The sequence below is a fragment of the Cryptococcus neoformans genome, assembly GCF_000091045.1.
Source record: "Cryptococcus neoformans var. neoformans JEC21 chromosome 6 sequence".
Taxonomy (NCBI): domain Eukaryota; kingdom Fungi; phylum Basidiomycota; class Tremellomycetes; order Tremellales; family Cryptococcaceae; genus Cryptococcus; species Cryptococcus deneoformans.
In genome coordinates, this window is record NC_006691.1 from 559885 (window position 1) to 575120 (window position 15236).

A 15236-nucleotide genomic window follows, 5' to 3' on the forward strand; every position below is an offset into this window, starting at 1 on the left:
ACTCCCGCTATCCGAATTCTGAAGGTAGCGAGGATGGAAATACGAAAGACGATGTGACTCTACCAGTTTCAAGAAAGCCTCCTCGTATTATGTATTATGTGGTCTTCTTTCTGCGGCGTGGCATCAATCATCATCAGGCAGACTTTGCCTCGTTCGTGGCTTATTAAAATTAGCGATCATCAACACAAACTGTGATTCGGCCTCATTGATTGCAGCGTCCAATGAATAATTCTACTTCTCAAGATGCTCATCAGAGCCACTACATATATGCGTTCGTCATTAGGCTTCTGGTATCGTCCGTCACTGCAGGAGGAGAACATCTCATAGTTAGGCATCATCGGGACTGCATAATATCATACTCTCGACTTCTGCCCCCCACAATCGTAAGATCTGTAAAAAAACGATGGCATTGATGTTGCTTTTACAGACAGATCGCATCAGTATTCAACGTGACAACTTGCCTCCTCCGCCCGCTAGTGGCCCTCCTTTGGGAAGTGTAGTTGTTGTTTTCTTTCTGTTGCTCGACTCTACCTAATTCTAGCTCCGATTCACAGGAGTGGCGGCGTGCCGAGTTAAACAACAACGCTTCTGCTTGATCAAGAGAAAAGGTTAATATCAGTCAGAAAACAAAGCGAAAGCCGTGAGGCTCCCGTGTTGAAGGTGTGGAAATTGCAAAGACAAAGGTATTTAACCCCCACTAATTCTGCAACGCCTTCACGTTTAGATGTCTGCCTCATCTTTCCAGTGGTTGACAACGCAACCGATTAGAAGCGACTGTCTGACTCTTGCTACTCACAATATTCTAACTGCTGGCTGACCATCTGGCTCACATTCCACGAGTGCATATCACAGTTAGTAACATCAAGGGATTTTCAGGGTGTGTATGCCTTCGTCACTGTTTGTTTGTCTTCATGTTTATACGGAGGAGCCTCCTTTCTCCTTTATCATTCATTGACTGATATCCACATAGATCTTTCTAAGACATCCTCCTTTCTTCATTGGTTTCTCTACGGTCCCTTTGTCAAGTTAGTCACACGTTGGAAGTGATAGACTTGAAATTCAACTTGTGGGTGATATTCCTCTAGGCCACCTAGTAACAAAGACTCGTCCCCTAACAATCGACTGACAAACGCTGACATTACTCACGGGATCGTTCGTTTTCCTTCGCTCATACTCTTTGAAGGGCGCCTTCCGCCCTCGAATAATTGAAGGAAATACTAGGTTTCTTTCCTTTCAATCGCCCAATCAGAAAATGGATAATCAATCCAGTCTATGGTCAGACACACTGGCCCGTGACCCTGCAAATGTGCAATGCCCCTCACCAAGATCTCAGGCGGACGATGTTGGTCCGTCACTTTACCCACAAACGGTAGATGCACCTTGGTATAAGGATCCCGTGGAAGGTTCCCCTTCGGCTTTTCCCCAAGCACAAACACGATCAACTTCCACTTTCCAAATGCCACTCAATGGTGAAGAAGAATATGCATGTGGCCGTCAATTAGCCAGTTCATTCTCACGCGCTATTTCCACACAAACCTTTGACTCTGGGTGGGCCTCGCCAGCTGTTTGTACTCGCTCCAGTCCTAAATCGCAAGTTATCACCTTACATAATCGACGCCTCAGTTACGTTACTTATCCCACCCCAATGTCACCCAGACGATATACACCCCAACCAAGCCCTTCGCCAGCGCCGCACCGATTTCAACATCCCTTGCAGCCCCACACTTCCCTTTGGTCCGATAATGGGCTGATTCCTTTACGATATGAGCCTCAAAGGGGCAACGAGAGAAACATTACGACTGTTGTGAAGTATGGCAGGACAAGGGTCCAGTCATGGATAGATATCGATCCCGATAGTAGGAAAAAAGAAAAGAATGGAACTGAAAGTGATGAGACAAGTTCTCTGAAGGGACGATGCCATCCATGGTAAGCGCCGTCATCATCTTGAAGATAAGTTCGAATTGAGACATGTTCTTCAGCCCAGTATGTGCAAAGCGTTTCACACGCCCTTCGGCTCTGAAGACGCACATGCACACACACACAGGAGAAAGACGTGAGTTGATTTCGCTCAAGGCATCATTGGTGACTAACTGCATTGTTAGCTTTCATATGTGGCTGGCCGGGATGTGGGCGAGATTTTTCGGTGCAGTCGAACTGCAAACGTCACATACGTGTAAGTTGAGTTTATATCGTGATGTGAAACGCTTAGCTTGTTCTGCAGCAGACGCATGAGGCGAAGGAAGCTCGGAAAAAGGAAGAAGTTGAAGAGATTATTAAGGCTTCAAAAATCACCTTTCCTGTAGAGCAACAGTGTCAGCGATCGAACACTTCCTCGTGCTTTAACTTCTCTTCAATATCTCCCCTATCACCTTCCTGCGACGCCCATCGCATGTATATGGGCCGCTCCCTAGTCTCAGAGTCTGCCCATCACTTACATTTCATGTCCTCTCAAAGAGCACACAGAAACAGCAGTTCAGGTGGTAAAAGTGACCTTCGGGATAGACGTTGCCCCTACTGACTGATGATTGGCGGCCCAGTAGCAAGAGGAAGGGTTATACGAAATATGACAGATTTGGATCGGAAACCAGGCAGAGAGGTGACAATTGTATGAGCTTTATCCATAGCGCATAAGCTTTTCTGTGATAGTAGATGCTCGGAAACGGTGATTTTGTAGTACGTGCCCTGCTTTGACGAATGTTGTAATTGAACAAGTATACAACAACGTAATGATCTTTCCAGTCATCGCTCGGCCAATTTTTACGTATCGTATTATCGTGTAGGCCACCATCTTTTCCTTTTCCAAAAACCGTTGTATCGGACCTCCTGATGTATATCAATCTCCACCATAATAAATACTGACGCAACTGAAAGATGAAGATGATGACGAAGTCAACCGTAAGTATGGCGTATAAAATATACGCCCTTTCTTCGTTAATTATAAGGAGACTTTCATATTACAAATACGGCACAGACTCATCAGGAAGGAATAGCGCCGAAGCTAATTCGGTGAGTTTTAGACATCGGCCCGACGTATCGGGAAGTTCCGTTACCGCATCATACAGATAGGGGTATTCGATCAGGACGTAGTCCACCTCGAAGGCCAACGCATGCTTGAGGAGGAGGATAGGGCAACAAGGAAGGTCTCGCCTCAGAAGTGAGAGGGAGGAGGAAACAATAAGCGAGGCTCGTGTCCGAGGAGGTGATCTCAAGACTCCAGTCAAACGGACCTCTGGCAACCGAGGGGAAATTGTACCGCCCTTATTTATATCTCTGAGGACGCTGGCCGAGCTGTGGAAAGGTGCACAAGGATGTTTCGCAGATATGCGCTCATGGAGGAGCGCTAGGCGTTAGGATCGGGGAAGAAGCATAAAGACGCAAATGGACGGCTAGATCTCATGAAACTACTAATGATACATGAACATTGCTTGAAGGCCGAACACAGCGATATTATTGATTGGCGGAAGAGAAAAGAGAGTGAGACGTATATACAACGGGTCCAGCTATTCGCTTCCTGTACCTCCGGCATTAAAACCCAATCTCTTTTCTTTTCAGACTCCCACTGCTCTTGAAGACGAGCTTCTCTTTTCTCTTCCAACTCAAGCCGCCTCTTGACGATTTCTTCATACATGTCCTCCTTTTGGCGCTTCCGATTCCGCTCCGCCTGGTCTCGCCTCTCCCGGTATTCTTCATCTTTTTCCGCGATCTCCTTCTGCACAGCCAACGTTTGCTGGAAGTGTGCGACTGGGGTCTTAAGATCACCTCGGACACGAGCCTTATTGTTTCCTCCTCCCTCTCACTTCTGAGGCGAGACCTTCCTTGCCCTATCCTCCTCCTCAAGCATGCGCTGGCCTTCGAGGTGGAATACGTCCTGGTCAAAGTCCCAAGTTCTGTCTTGAGACTCGTCGTCATATGCAAACATATGTAAGACAAGGGATGACTGGACGTAGAGCTGTAGAAGTTCCAGCTGGCGAAAAGATCGGATCTGGTACCTCACACCCTTCGCAAACTGGAAACGGCTTTTGTAGAAGCCGATCGCATGCTCAGAGGAGATGCGGCACCTCGACAAGTAGGTGTTGAATCTGCTCAAGTCGCTCTCAGAGAAAGGAATAATTATATGGCGACACAGGGGAAAGCCTTGGTCTGCCCAGCACCATTCGCCAGGTGAAAGGACTTCATTAGGCTCGCGGGCAAGTCGAGAACTCTATGTATTAAAAGGTCAAGGTTACAAGAAGGATAAAGGCCACAACAGCAATCACCGATGACCGGCTACTTACTGCAAAACAGGACGCGTCATTCCTGTTGCCGACGAAACCGCTCTTGAAATCGACAATCCTCCTGTCCGCTGTGTTGAAGACCTGGAGGATGTTATCGTTAGCTACGCATAATATATTGGCATGATAAAGACTGACTAGGAGGTTGATCGAGTAATTCTTTTTTCTACCAAGAAAACTCTCCCTTCTGATAATGGGACGAAAAGCAAGGGGAATGAGGGTGCCATCAACGACCAGCCATCCATCCCTCCACTCCGGCCCACCCTTTTCTTCCATCTTCCTCTTAGCATCTTCTCTCTCCGCAGACCCTTTAGCAGGTAGGTTGATGGCACCCATTATGGCAGGTGTATCTAAAACAGCCTTCAGTACACGCGCAGTGCATCGGACGTGGCCCTGGGAGACACCAAAGGTTTTGGAGATCTGCTCGAGCGAGGATGCGTTGCCCGAGTGGCCCATTCGATAGAGGAAAAGGATGAGCTGCTGATTTGGGCAGCCTGGGGAACGTTGCCTCCCCTCTGGAAGACAGTATGGCCTTCGATATGGCTGAGAATGCGGGTGAATGTCCAGGGATATACGCGAACATCATCGCGAAAGATTTCCAGCCTTGAATGATACCAGTGATGAAGGAGTAGATCGGTCCGCCTGCTTCGGAATGGGCTCTTTATTTGCCACAAACCTCATTGACGTCAGATGCTCGAGGTAAGAGTTACCAGAAGAATACAGTCCGTCTACGTTCTCTCCCATATCTTCGTCGACCAGATGGGTAAAGGACAGGTCGGCGGGTGAAGGAGAAGAGTTAGGATTGGGAGAGAGGGGGAAGCTCGGCCATCAATATGTCCAAGCCATTTGTTTCCTCTACGATTTCGGGGAGAGGGGGAGAGGAAGGCAAGAGACTGCCGGAGGAGAGTCGAATTGAACGCGAGGTGGGCAATATCTTCGGCTGCATCGATGTCTGCGCTTTCTTCCTACATGAGGAAATCGATTGCTTCGATGCATAGGAGCTCTCTGTTGCTAGTGCGAGGCATGGCTGAGGGGGATAATGATTGCTTCGTTATAGCATTGTGTTAGAATCGATGGTCGGGAGTATAGTGCATTTAGTGATAAGCGCTAAGCTGAGATCGGAAGCAGCGGAACGGGCTGCATAGCTTGTAGACGGAGATTTATCGAACTCCGAGGTCCAGAAATCGGTTTGAAATTATATATTTATTATTGAACTCACCTGGGACTCCACTTGGGTCGCTCACAGCTAATAAGTCGCCGATTTTTCTAAAAATCGATTTAAAAAAAATCGCACCGAGACCTCCCCTATTGCATCATTGCATGTTCGGCTTTTTCTCTTGTTCTGTAGTATTTCTATACAGGTATGCAAAGGACAAGTAGTGTCTAATCCGTAGTCCATAATTCTCGCGTAGGGCATATGTCAGGGTACGGGCTATTATGAGCGTTTCATTCTCGCAAATACTTTGCTTCGCTAGTTATTTTGATGTTAATAAGTCGTTCGTTCTTGACATCGGTAGATTAGTTATACAAGTAATAGGGATATCGTGCCTTTCTATGGTACTACGGAGATTTGATAATTGTTTAGCATGCTTTTCTGGCTTCAAGAAATGCCGCCGGCTGCTGAATTATCATATTATCCACTACTCCTGCATGGTGCGTACACTTAAGCTAAATACATTGCAACAAGAAGTCGTTTAACGAAAGACACATTCAGAGTATGAATGATGACATCTAACAACCGCTATTTTTACCACGTCCCATTTGAAAACAGGGAGGAAGGAGGGGGAACAAAGCAGGCCTATCCGAGCAAGCCGAAAAGAAACGATATAATTAAGCGAATGGAAAACCGTCTACCCCGGATTTTTTATGAACGTTTTTACCCCAGGTCCCGTGCATGCAAAACCGAAAATCTCCGGTCCGTCAGTGGGGTATCCGCAATATTTTCAAGGGCGACACGATACACGGGATACGTTGCGGCACTGATAAATGTCAATAAATCAATGTCATGATGTCAGGAAAAGGCACGGCGGTAATAGCAGCGGTAGCAGCGGTAACATTAAGTAAAAGGTGATGAAGCCCGAGCATGACCCCCTTGCTCCTGGTTAATAAATTTACAGATTACAGATTCTTCCATGGGTAGCAGACGACGGCGACAATATGCAGATGGAATAGTTGAAAAGGGTAACTTATGTAGGAGTCGAGAGAATCTCAATTAAGTAAGGTTACTCTCCAGGACTACATCGGCGATGATATACATGTGATGATTGGTGATTAGCAAAAATTGGTAGACCTTAAAAAGGGGAAAGAGCATATAGACCAAGAACTACATAAAAGATTAGGGAGCTACTTGCAGGTCACAGGATCTTAAACTGTTGAATTGAAAGGATGGGGAAAGAGAAAAGAACGGAAGAAGGGATACGGAAGATTGCCGGCGGACGGAGATGAACGTATTACGTGGCACAATAAAATGCCGCCGGTCCGGAAATGACTAGAACAGGACAGAGTCAAAGGGGGAGAAGACTGTATGTACTACTTACTCTCCTTGGAGGTTTTAAATTCTATCAGGCGCCATACCGCGAAATAAATACGAGTAGTATATAGAGTGTGCTCAAATGGTCATCAGCTGATGAGGGCAAGTGTGGGATCTATATATATGGATCACGCCCATAATGCCACAACAATAGCCGGCTTAAGTATTATTGCGTGGTAGTGGGTTACAGATCGATAATAATTATGATTGAGATGAGCTCTCCAGTACGTAGTATCAACAAACAGTCAATGGACATGTCAAGCACGGGACCAACAGCCTGATGTTCTTAAATATTCTCGAAGCACATCCGGACAAGAAACCTTGAGCTGTAAACTAGATGTCCCCACCCCGTGATTTCCGAACGATAAGAGAAGAACCCGGCAAGAGCAAGGACTTGTTGGAGAAGATAGGATGGGCGCCGGGACAACGCAAGCATTATTTGAATACTTGAATAGCATGTCGAACAGCACGTCTTTCACCTTCTTTCGTTTTGTTGACTATCCATCATTTATTTATGCACAACGTTATATCTTTCGTTATTTCCTATTCTCTTCGTCTGCTTCCCGTTCCATGTATGATGTCGTACATTTTTTATTATGAATTATGATCCATGATTCTTCCCGTTCCGCGTGCCTGTTTATGATATAAATCTGAATAACGAAGCCGGAGTTATCACGCGTCCCTGACTCAACATAAACGCACGGCAACAGGTGGGGCTCGAAAAAGGGATTCCGGGGCCGGCGAGGGCCCGAGTTTGTTTGTGCGGTTGGCAAGCGGGGAGAGGCCGATGCGCCGCAAGGATGCGAACCCGACCGAAAAAGCATTTACCTACGGAGTAACCGGTAGAAATACCAATCTCACGAAGCAGGAGGATGAACGGCTGAACCAGAGAAAATACCGGATTGCAGTCATTCTTGTCTTTCCTCTTTACTTCTATCATTGACTTCCAGCTTCATAACTTGCTCCAGCAAACCTTCAAAGAGCAAGAGAGTCAAGAATAGCAGCTTCGACAATCGGACCGGAAGACAAGACGCCACTTGGACGCTCCCCTCTTCCCTTACCCGCTTTTGACGCCAATTTGTGCGCAACAGGAAGATTGGGATTATCGTTGTTGACATATTGTGTGAAGGTCCTCTTGAAGAGCTGAAAGCACCCAAGTTCAAGGTGAGTTTCGCCAATCCTGGAAGGCACTTGCACTTGCGGTCTTTGTCGCTTGTGACCAGTGTCCTCCTTATACGGCCACCATAGTTTTTCTTCAATATCTGCCGTGTGAACGTTGCTAACATGAGATTTCCATTTGATGATCTTCCTCACTCCTACCTGGTTGCCCCCGCAAACCATTCCTTTGACGTCCTCTTAACCATTGTCGACTACTTCATCCTTCTTTCAACCCTCGCTTCAATATCGCGACGAAACCGCTGATCCGGACACCCGGCCCGGAACTTGGCTGTTGCTTGACTTTTTTGTGACCTTGCCTTGCTACGCCATCCAATCCGGAATACGCATAATCGAACTTGTCTATCGACTTGTATTGGCCACATTCAACCAACGTATAACTACCCTACTATGTCAACGGTAATTTGATACCTTCGTGACTATAATGACCCATCATGATCTCAGTCGACATCCTTTACATTACGCGCTTGTGTGCAGCGTGCCGCTTCTCTTCACACCTCATCCCTGCCCTGACCCACTGCGTTCCTCGTTCCTTCTATTCAGACTACAGAGTCGAATTGTTTCCCATATAGGTGGCAGCTTGGCCAGGGAGACAGCTTCCCTCATTATCATCGCCTTTGTGCATTTAAAACCCGAATATACTTGGTAATCGGTCGGAACTTCGCACAACCTGTGCTCTACCTTTCTGCACGGATTCCGAAGGTATTACTCCCTTCTGTCCTTCCGCTTAGGAAACACAGGGTGCCTGCATCCGAAAGGCAAATTGGCTCATAGAAACCTTGGGAAAAGCCGGGTGAAGGTGAAACAACGTTCGTGGGATTCCCCAACACTGTCAATTTAAGACCATCGAACCTCGTCTCTGGTGTCTTCTCAGTCGGCTTTTCTTCAAAATCTTTCAGAAACGGCTGAAGCTTGAGCTTACTTCTGCACAAAGGTAGCGAGGTTTCTGTTACGAATCAGTAGAATTGTTGGTCCTTATTTCGAAACCAGCAACTGTTCTTAGGTCATGCCAGAGACTCTCATGTCATTATCAACGTCAACCTTACTCGAGCGTCGCCGATCATCACTTTCTCCCCCTTCCTCTCCCCCAGCCGAACGAAGCAAAACACAGCCCTCAGTCACTCCCGTCCCTTCTGCAACTCTTTCAGTTTATCCCTCCCCCTCATCCATGAGCCTTCCCACTGTCCCTCTCAAGGACGTTCCTGCTGATCAGTCTCAAGAAGGAGGATTACAACCTTCATCTCAACGCTATCACCCCCCTCCTCTTCTCCCAAGGAGAGAGTCATTCCATTGCTCTAATAACAGACCCCATCCACCGCCTTTTCGTACTGCGCTGAGTTCATTAGGGCCGATGACGACCTCCAATCTCATACTTGGTACTCCCACAGAAGAGAAGGCAAGCCCAAAATTCAGTATTAAAAGGGGTAAAGAAGAAAAAGTGGACAAAGAAGAGTTGACCACCAAAGGAAGAAAAAGAAAGAGATTAGCCAAGGCGTGTAGTGCCTGTCATGTAAGTTGTTTTTCTATAGTGGTCAACCGTATTCAGCTAAATTAGAATCTATCATTAGAAAAACAAGAGAAGGTGTGATGGTTTTGCCCCCTGTTCCAACTGCGAGTTTTCCAATAGACCATGTCAATATCTCAATGCGCAAGGGGAGCCCATTCCGCCACCACGGACCCGCGACCCTTCCAACAACACCTCGAGCAAGGGCAAAGACGACTGCAAAGCTAGCAGTGCCGATGGGAGTGACATCGCCAGTCAGGAGGATAGGCGAGAAAGTGGGGAGAGCAACCAGTCGCTGCGAGATGGACAAATGGACCCTGAATCCGAAGTGGACAGAAAGCCATCCATTGGTCCACTCCAGGTTGTAGACATGGATGTCTCACTGGGCGCTGAGCTTGTGGACAGTGAGTGAGGCTGAACAAGTCAAGTGTTTATATACTGATTCTGAATTATTAGTCTTCTTCAAGCGTTGCTTGCCTTTACCATTCATGCTACACGCGCCAACTTTCAATTACCGCCTTTATCTCAACCAGGTCTCGCCCATCTTGCTCGATTCCATGTACGCGTTTGCCGCCCGACTATGCGAAAACCCGTTTTTTCTACAAACATTTCCCCCAAATCACCCCCCCCATTTGCGGGGTGAACTCTTCGCACTTCGTGCTCATCGTAGCGCAGAAAACTTGATCCAGCAGCGCAACATATGGAGTGAAGAGACTCGCCGGGCCGACCGAGGGTCATGGCAAGAGACGGAGTTAGCTCAAGCAGCCTATCTGTTGAGCGTCTACTTCACTTGTCTCCGTGAACCTAAGCTTGGTCTTTTCTATCTTGATGCTGGGGTCGATATTCTTCGTCCATCACCCGCGACTTATATACAACCGCCAGCCGCGCCGACAGGAGCGAGTCCTATAGAGTATACAACTCACATGGAGTGCCGAACCCGCACATTCTGGGCCTTTGTATTGCATGACCTGTGCGCGGCCTCCAATGGTAGGCCAAGGAAACTTGGAGAGGTAGATTTGGGAGCAATTCCTTTACCAGGAACAGAAGCCCATTGGGCCAGATGGGGTGGTGGAGGCATCGGGGGGAGAGAGCCCGGCAGAAGGGATGGCTTGATCGCGGGCACGGGGAATTGGCTCGGCGAAGAGGGAGCTGTAGGGGAGATAGGTAACGTCATTCGGATTGTAAGTACATCGTGATGGGAAACGCATAGATACTCACTTCATCTCTTAGCTTTCCATATTGGCAGACATTATGTCTCTTGCGACTGATCCTAATGCTGGTGACTCCAAACAGACTCTTGCTGCCAGACTTGAGGCCGCTCTCAAGGCCTGGGCGATGGCCTTACCCTCGCACATGCACTTCAACGAGCCAAACCTGACCATGGCCGTCTCCAAACTGTCATCTCCAGTGGCCGAAATTAAGACGTCAGGATGGATGTATGCCTACATGCATGCTGTCGCCGAGTGTGGGATGTTTTACCTTCAGGCAGCTGTGGCACCGGTCAGCGACGGCGTGTTCACGGCTAGGAGGCAAAGTCAAGCAATTGAAAATCTAATCGTCATCATGGACGCCATCAATCAAACAGGCCGCGAAGGGTTTAGCTGTAAGTCTCCGTTTCATATGCAGAGGTTGCGATGACTTAATTCCGGATTACAGTCTTATTCCCCCTACTCGTCATTTCTAACTGGCAGGAGCACCTTGAGAAATCGGACCTTCTTGTCAGAGACGTAAAACATCATCTGACTGAGGAGCGTCTCAACCATTGGTGGTCGGAAATGGCTCGGGAATGGGGTGTCGAACGACATGACGTTCTCAGGCGTGGATTTTATATTCTGCCCATATCCCCTGTTGTACCACAACGAAAATATCGTTATTCGCAGTCTTCGCATCCCGACCGCCCTTTCCTGGCAACTTCAAGTTTGGGACTGTACCAAGCGTCGCCTCCGAACAGGATTTCTTTGGAATCTGCTGCTACTACTTCACCTACATCAACAGCGGCAATTCCTGTTACCACTCCCAATTTCAATCGTACGTCTCGCTTCAACCTTCCCACCTTGCCACCTCTTCGGCCCCGCGCAACCTCTGGTGCGAGTGTCTTGTCCAACTATTATGGCCGCTCGCCTTCTCCTCCGCTCCATCTTCCCTCTGTTGCATCAGCATTATCAGATCGAGGAAGTGACAAGGAGCACGAGCGATTTTCCCTCCCGTCGATCTCCTCAGAGCTACGTTATCGTGAGCCTTCAAGCCCCCGTCACCCTCTATCCCAGAGTATTAGTTTAAGGTATATCCCGAAGCAGCACCCTTATGTGCGCGAAAAACCTCGATCACCCAGAAGGAGCATAAGTGAGAGGGATATGCGAGACGGGGACCATATTACCGGGATTGCGGCATTAGTAACAGCTGCCGAGCGAGAAAGAGAAAGAGAGTCAGGAGGGCAGAATATTCGCTCGTAAAGTTGAAAAGGTTCTTTGTCTTGGGCTCTTCGAATTAACCATGTGGGAGATATTGTAATTTAGCCTGTGATTTGTTGAAATTAAAACGCAAAGATATGTAAAACCAGCTATAACATTTGGAGAGGAGCCAAAAATATGATGATGGATGTGTCAACGACTTAGTTTTGCGTGGTGTAGCGAAAGGCTTTTCTCGCTCTTCGTTCGAACTTCTTGTTCATCATGAATGGTCATCACTTCTTCAGTTCATTGCTGACAACTTGCGTTCAATAATCCATTCTGTAAAAGCGATGTGATTGTGGTTGGAGGACCGCGGTATATAAACACTAACGTCAACGACCATCATTTGTCCATCGCCATTGAGGGTGTTTCGTCCTCTCTCCCACTTTCTGACGAGGTTTTTTCCTGGCCTTTGACAACGAGGCTTTTTCCATTCTATAAGGCGACGAGGCGGTCGCCGAGGCGGCCGCCGAGCTTATCCGATTATTAACGGCATCGATACCCCGGGACTTGGCCATGGGTCAGCAGGTGTCGTCTGCCCGAAGGTCTCCTTTGCTGTGATCTTCGTTATTTCTTGTAAGCAACTCTATCTGGTCTTCCTTTATTTCGGCAACTTTATCTGGAACGTCCGGCACTTGCATGCGAATCCACACCTTTAAGAGGAACATCGCAGCAGCCACCATTTTCTTCTCCAGGCCGTTATCCGCTTAATCGCCATCGACTACAATGGACCGATCTGATTGCTCGACAGCAGCCAATGACCAGGCCGACGAGGCCCATGTTGAGGACTGCCTAGACACAAACCATGATGCCCGAGCAGGCGGTACATCTACAGCCGAGAAGCAATGTCGGATATGTTTCTCAGGACCAGAAGAGGAAGATGCATTGGGGCGATTGATCTCACCGTGTATGTGTACGGGAAGCATGCGTGTAAGTACAGAACTGGTTTTTATATTAGTTCCGCCGGATCGGTCGCTCATAGGGAACACTGGTCACAGTATGTACATGGTATGAACGATTTCCTGTCTGGCTGGTTATCTACTGCTAAATCGAGTCACCAGTGTCGTGTATCAATGCGTGGCGTGGTACAGGCGCCAATGCGGTGAGTGTCTTGGCATTCCTCTTCACACCGACTGACTTAATTCAACAGAAAGCTTTCATGGAATGTCCCCAATGTAATTTCCGATATCAGATCCGCCGTGAGCGAAGTTCATTAATGCTAATGGTGTCAGACTGACATTGCGCGCAGGTACACGTATTTCCGGTCTAGCCACCTCAAAGCCAATCTTGCTATTGTTCACGTTCTTTCTGTTCTCGATTCTTTCTCTTACCCTCGGCTCCATTCTACGCTCCCTTCTCGCTTATTCTACTACCTCGCGCACATTACTGTCCTCCTCCCCGCCCATCAATGTTGCCACACCTTTCGATCTTTTTGGCGGCGAGTTTGTTGACCGAGGGGGGGGTGTTGTCATCGTAGGCGGAAGTGGTGCCCTTGTGTGGGACATTGTTCTTGCCGCTGTCCAGACATTTGCTTCGTTAGCTGATAGGATGACCTATTTTCAATCCCATCTTCATGATTGTCTACCGGGGCCAATCGCCGTCTTTGTGTCTGCCCTCTTTGTACGATTCTTTCTGGGCCTCGCTGTCCTGGGTTCTCTGTCTTTCATCTCATTATCAATTTCTTTGTCACTTTTCGGACCTCTACAACTTGCCAATGCCCTCCGCGGGGGCTTTATTGGATCCTGGGGCAGGAGAAGACTAGCAAGGAATGGACGCGATGGCGGGATTGGAACAGTTATTGTTGTCATACTAGTGGTGATAGGGGCAATCAACACGTTGAGACAAGTGTATGAAGGGGTTGGTCGGTTAGCGATCAAGTTGTTGAAGTACTTGGAGACACAGATATTGGAAGTCAACCCGGATGAGATTAGAAGAAGCACAAGGCCCACTGGTGAAAGGTCGAGAGCGATATGGTACGAACAGTTGAGAACATGGAATGGTTGGAAAGAAATGGGATACAGGTGCTATACAAGGGTTGAAGGATGGCTTCAGAGCCTATGGGCATTTTGGGCACCTGCCGAGCATGAACATGTTGAGTAATGCTTCCTATATAGAGGATTATGCATAAGTGTAATTTCCGTAGCGCGATTCAGACGTCAATCCAGTAACGTATTAGTGATCTGACGCATGCAGTTGGAAACGATTAAACAGGCGCGGATGATTGTCTCTGACTACAGATACGAATTACAACATTCCAAGAACAGGCCAACATATTACTCAGGTTTTTTCTCAGCCTCAGGCTTTTTCGTTTTCAGCCGCACCGAGGTTCTTCTTGTTGCCGATCTGATAGCAAGTATGTCACCACATCGTCTGTGACGGGTTGTACGTAAAGGCGGGGTGGTTCTTCGGCATTCAATACGAGCGTCATGTAATTTGCCGTCGGCCTCGAAATGTTCTCGAGGAAGATATTCACCACGGAGGGCACATTCGACAGGAGGTGGAGCAAGTCGTAGCGGGAGCCGGAACTGTTTATCAACCTCGTCTTCATCATCAAACCGTGCTGAAGCACGGCATTCACCTCTTAGATGACCGAGAGCAGGATATTGGTCATCTGGAATGTGATTAGGGGAAGTACATTGGAAGGCTCGCGACTGTCTTCCGGATGGTGACGACGACGGGCGCCATCAGAGGTTAGAGGGAATGTCGCCAATACCGGCCAAAGTTGCAGTGCGTTTATTCATTTGCCGTGGAGAGCTGATAGGCACTGACAACAGCAACTGATGGGAGCAAGACATATAGGGAGAGAATCATGGGAGAAACAGGACGAACGCCCGTTGGAGGTTTTGGTACAGAAACGCGTGAAAAAGAGTGAGAAAGTGCATGCTAAAACGTATTCTCGCACGCCTAAAATCAAATCTTCAGCCAATTTCAGCTAAGTGACCCAGAGATGTATATAATACACGCATGGCACCGTTGGATGTACGGACCCGAGAGCAACTCATTGACACAAGTTTCAAGACTGTGCGGCGAGACTGCCACTTCGAGAGTTCTTATTAGATTCGCTAACTTTGCCCAGCTGGGCAAGCGCGGCATAGCCGTCCGGATACTCGGTTCTCTGATGATAATCAGTGAGCATGCAGCACGGTAAAACTGACCAGTACAAATGACTTACCCATTCAGGGCGAATGACATCGTCAAGTTTGCTTGCTACCATCTTGGTGATACTATATAATGGGTCAACTTGTGCCTCAATACATGAAGGCCGAAAGACACTCACAGCTTCGTGGTTGACTCTGACACTCCTC

General features: G+C 47.9%; 5 protein-coding genes across 5 annotated transcripts in view; 3 read left to right on the forward strand and 2 right to left on the reverse strand.

Moving 5' to 3' along the window:
• Positions 1 to 237: 237 nt before the first annotated feature.
• CNF01915 (hypothetical protein) lies at positions 238 to 2843 on the forward strand. Its single transcript, XM_024658564.1, has 6 exons — positions 238 to 660; positions 725 to 897; positions 971 to 1926; positions 1980 to 2053; positions 2103 to 2173; positions 2222 to 2843. The coding sequence occupies exons 3-6, from the start codon at positions 1253 to 1255 to the stop codon at positions 2516 to 2518; spliced, it is 1116 nt and encodes a 371-aa protein (XP_024514492.1). The 5' UTR covers positions 238 to 660; positions 725 to 897; positions 971 to 1252; the 3' UTR covers positions 2519 to 2843.
• A 597-nt stretch (positions 2844 to 3440) lies between these two features.
• CNF01920 (hypothetical protein) lies at positions 3441 to 5335 on the reverse strand. The gene is made up of 3 exons (XM_571643.1): positions 4410 to 5335; positions 4275 to 4355; positions 3441 to 4201 (listed from the first exon to the last, which is right to left on the reverse strand). The coding sequence occupies exons 1-3, from the start codon at positions 4725 to 4727 to the stop codon at positions 3794 to 3796; spliced, it is 807 nt and encodes a 268-aa protein (XP_571643.1). The 5' UTR covers positions 4728 to 5335; the 3' UTR covers positions 3441 to 3793.
• A 2359-nt stretch (positions 5336 to 7694) lies between these two features.
• CNF01930 (conserved hypothetical protein) lies at positions 7695 to 12093 on the forward strand. Its single transcript, XM_024657382.1, has 6 exons — positions 7695 to 7965; positions 8422 to 9487; positions 9546 to 9885; positions 9938 to 10662; positions 10712 to 11084; positions 11138 to 12093. The coding sequence occupies exons 2-6, from the start codon at positions 8984 to 8986 to the stop codon at positions 11932 to 11934; spliced, it is 2739 nt and encodes a 912-aa protein (XP_024513138.1). The 5' UTR covers positions 7695 to 7965; positions 8422 to 8983; the 3' UTR covers positions 11935 to 12093.
• Positions 12094 to 12533: 440 nt separating this feature from the next.
• CNF01940 (expressed protein) lies at positions 12534 to 14142 on the forward strand. The gene is made up of 5 exons (XM_571519.2): positions 12534 to 12861; positions 12930 to 12939; positions 12993 to 13033; positions 13082 to 13130; positions 13181 to 14142. Exons 1-5 carry the CDS (start codon positions 12658 to 12660, stop codon positions 14029 to 14031), a joined length of 1155 nt encoding a protein of 384 aa, XP_571519.1. The 5' UTR covers positions 12534 to 12657; the 3' UTR covers positions 14032 to 14142.
• A 650-nt stretch (positions 14143 to 14792) lies between these two features.
• The window catches only part of CNF01950 (transcription initiation factor iib, putative), a 2099-nt gene continuing 1655 nt past the window's right edge, over positions 14793 to 15236 (reverse strand). The window contains exons 6-8 of the mRNA XM_571527.1: positions 15209 to 15236; positions 15104 to 15155; positions 14793 to 15046 (exon numbers count right to left, since the gene is read on the reverse strand). The exon at positions 15209 to 15236 is cut by the window's right edge and continues 730 nt beyond it. Coding sequence (XP_571527.1) covers positions 14945 to 15046; positions 15104 to 15155; positions 15209 to 15236 — 182 coding nt within the window. The 3' untranslated portion in view covers positions 14793 to 14944. The remainder of the gene's footprint in view (positions 15047 to 15103; positions 15156 to 15208) is intronic.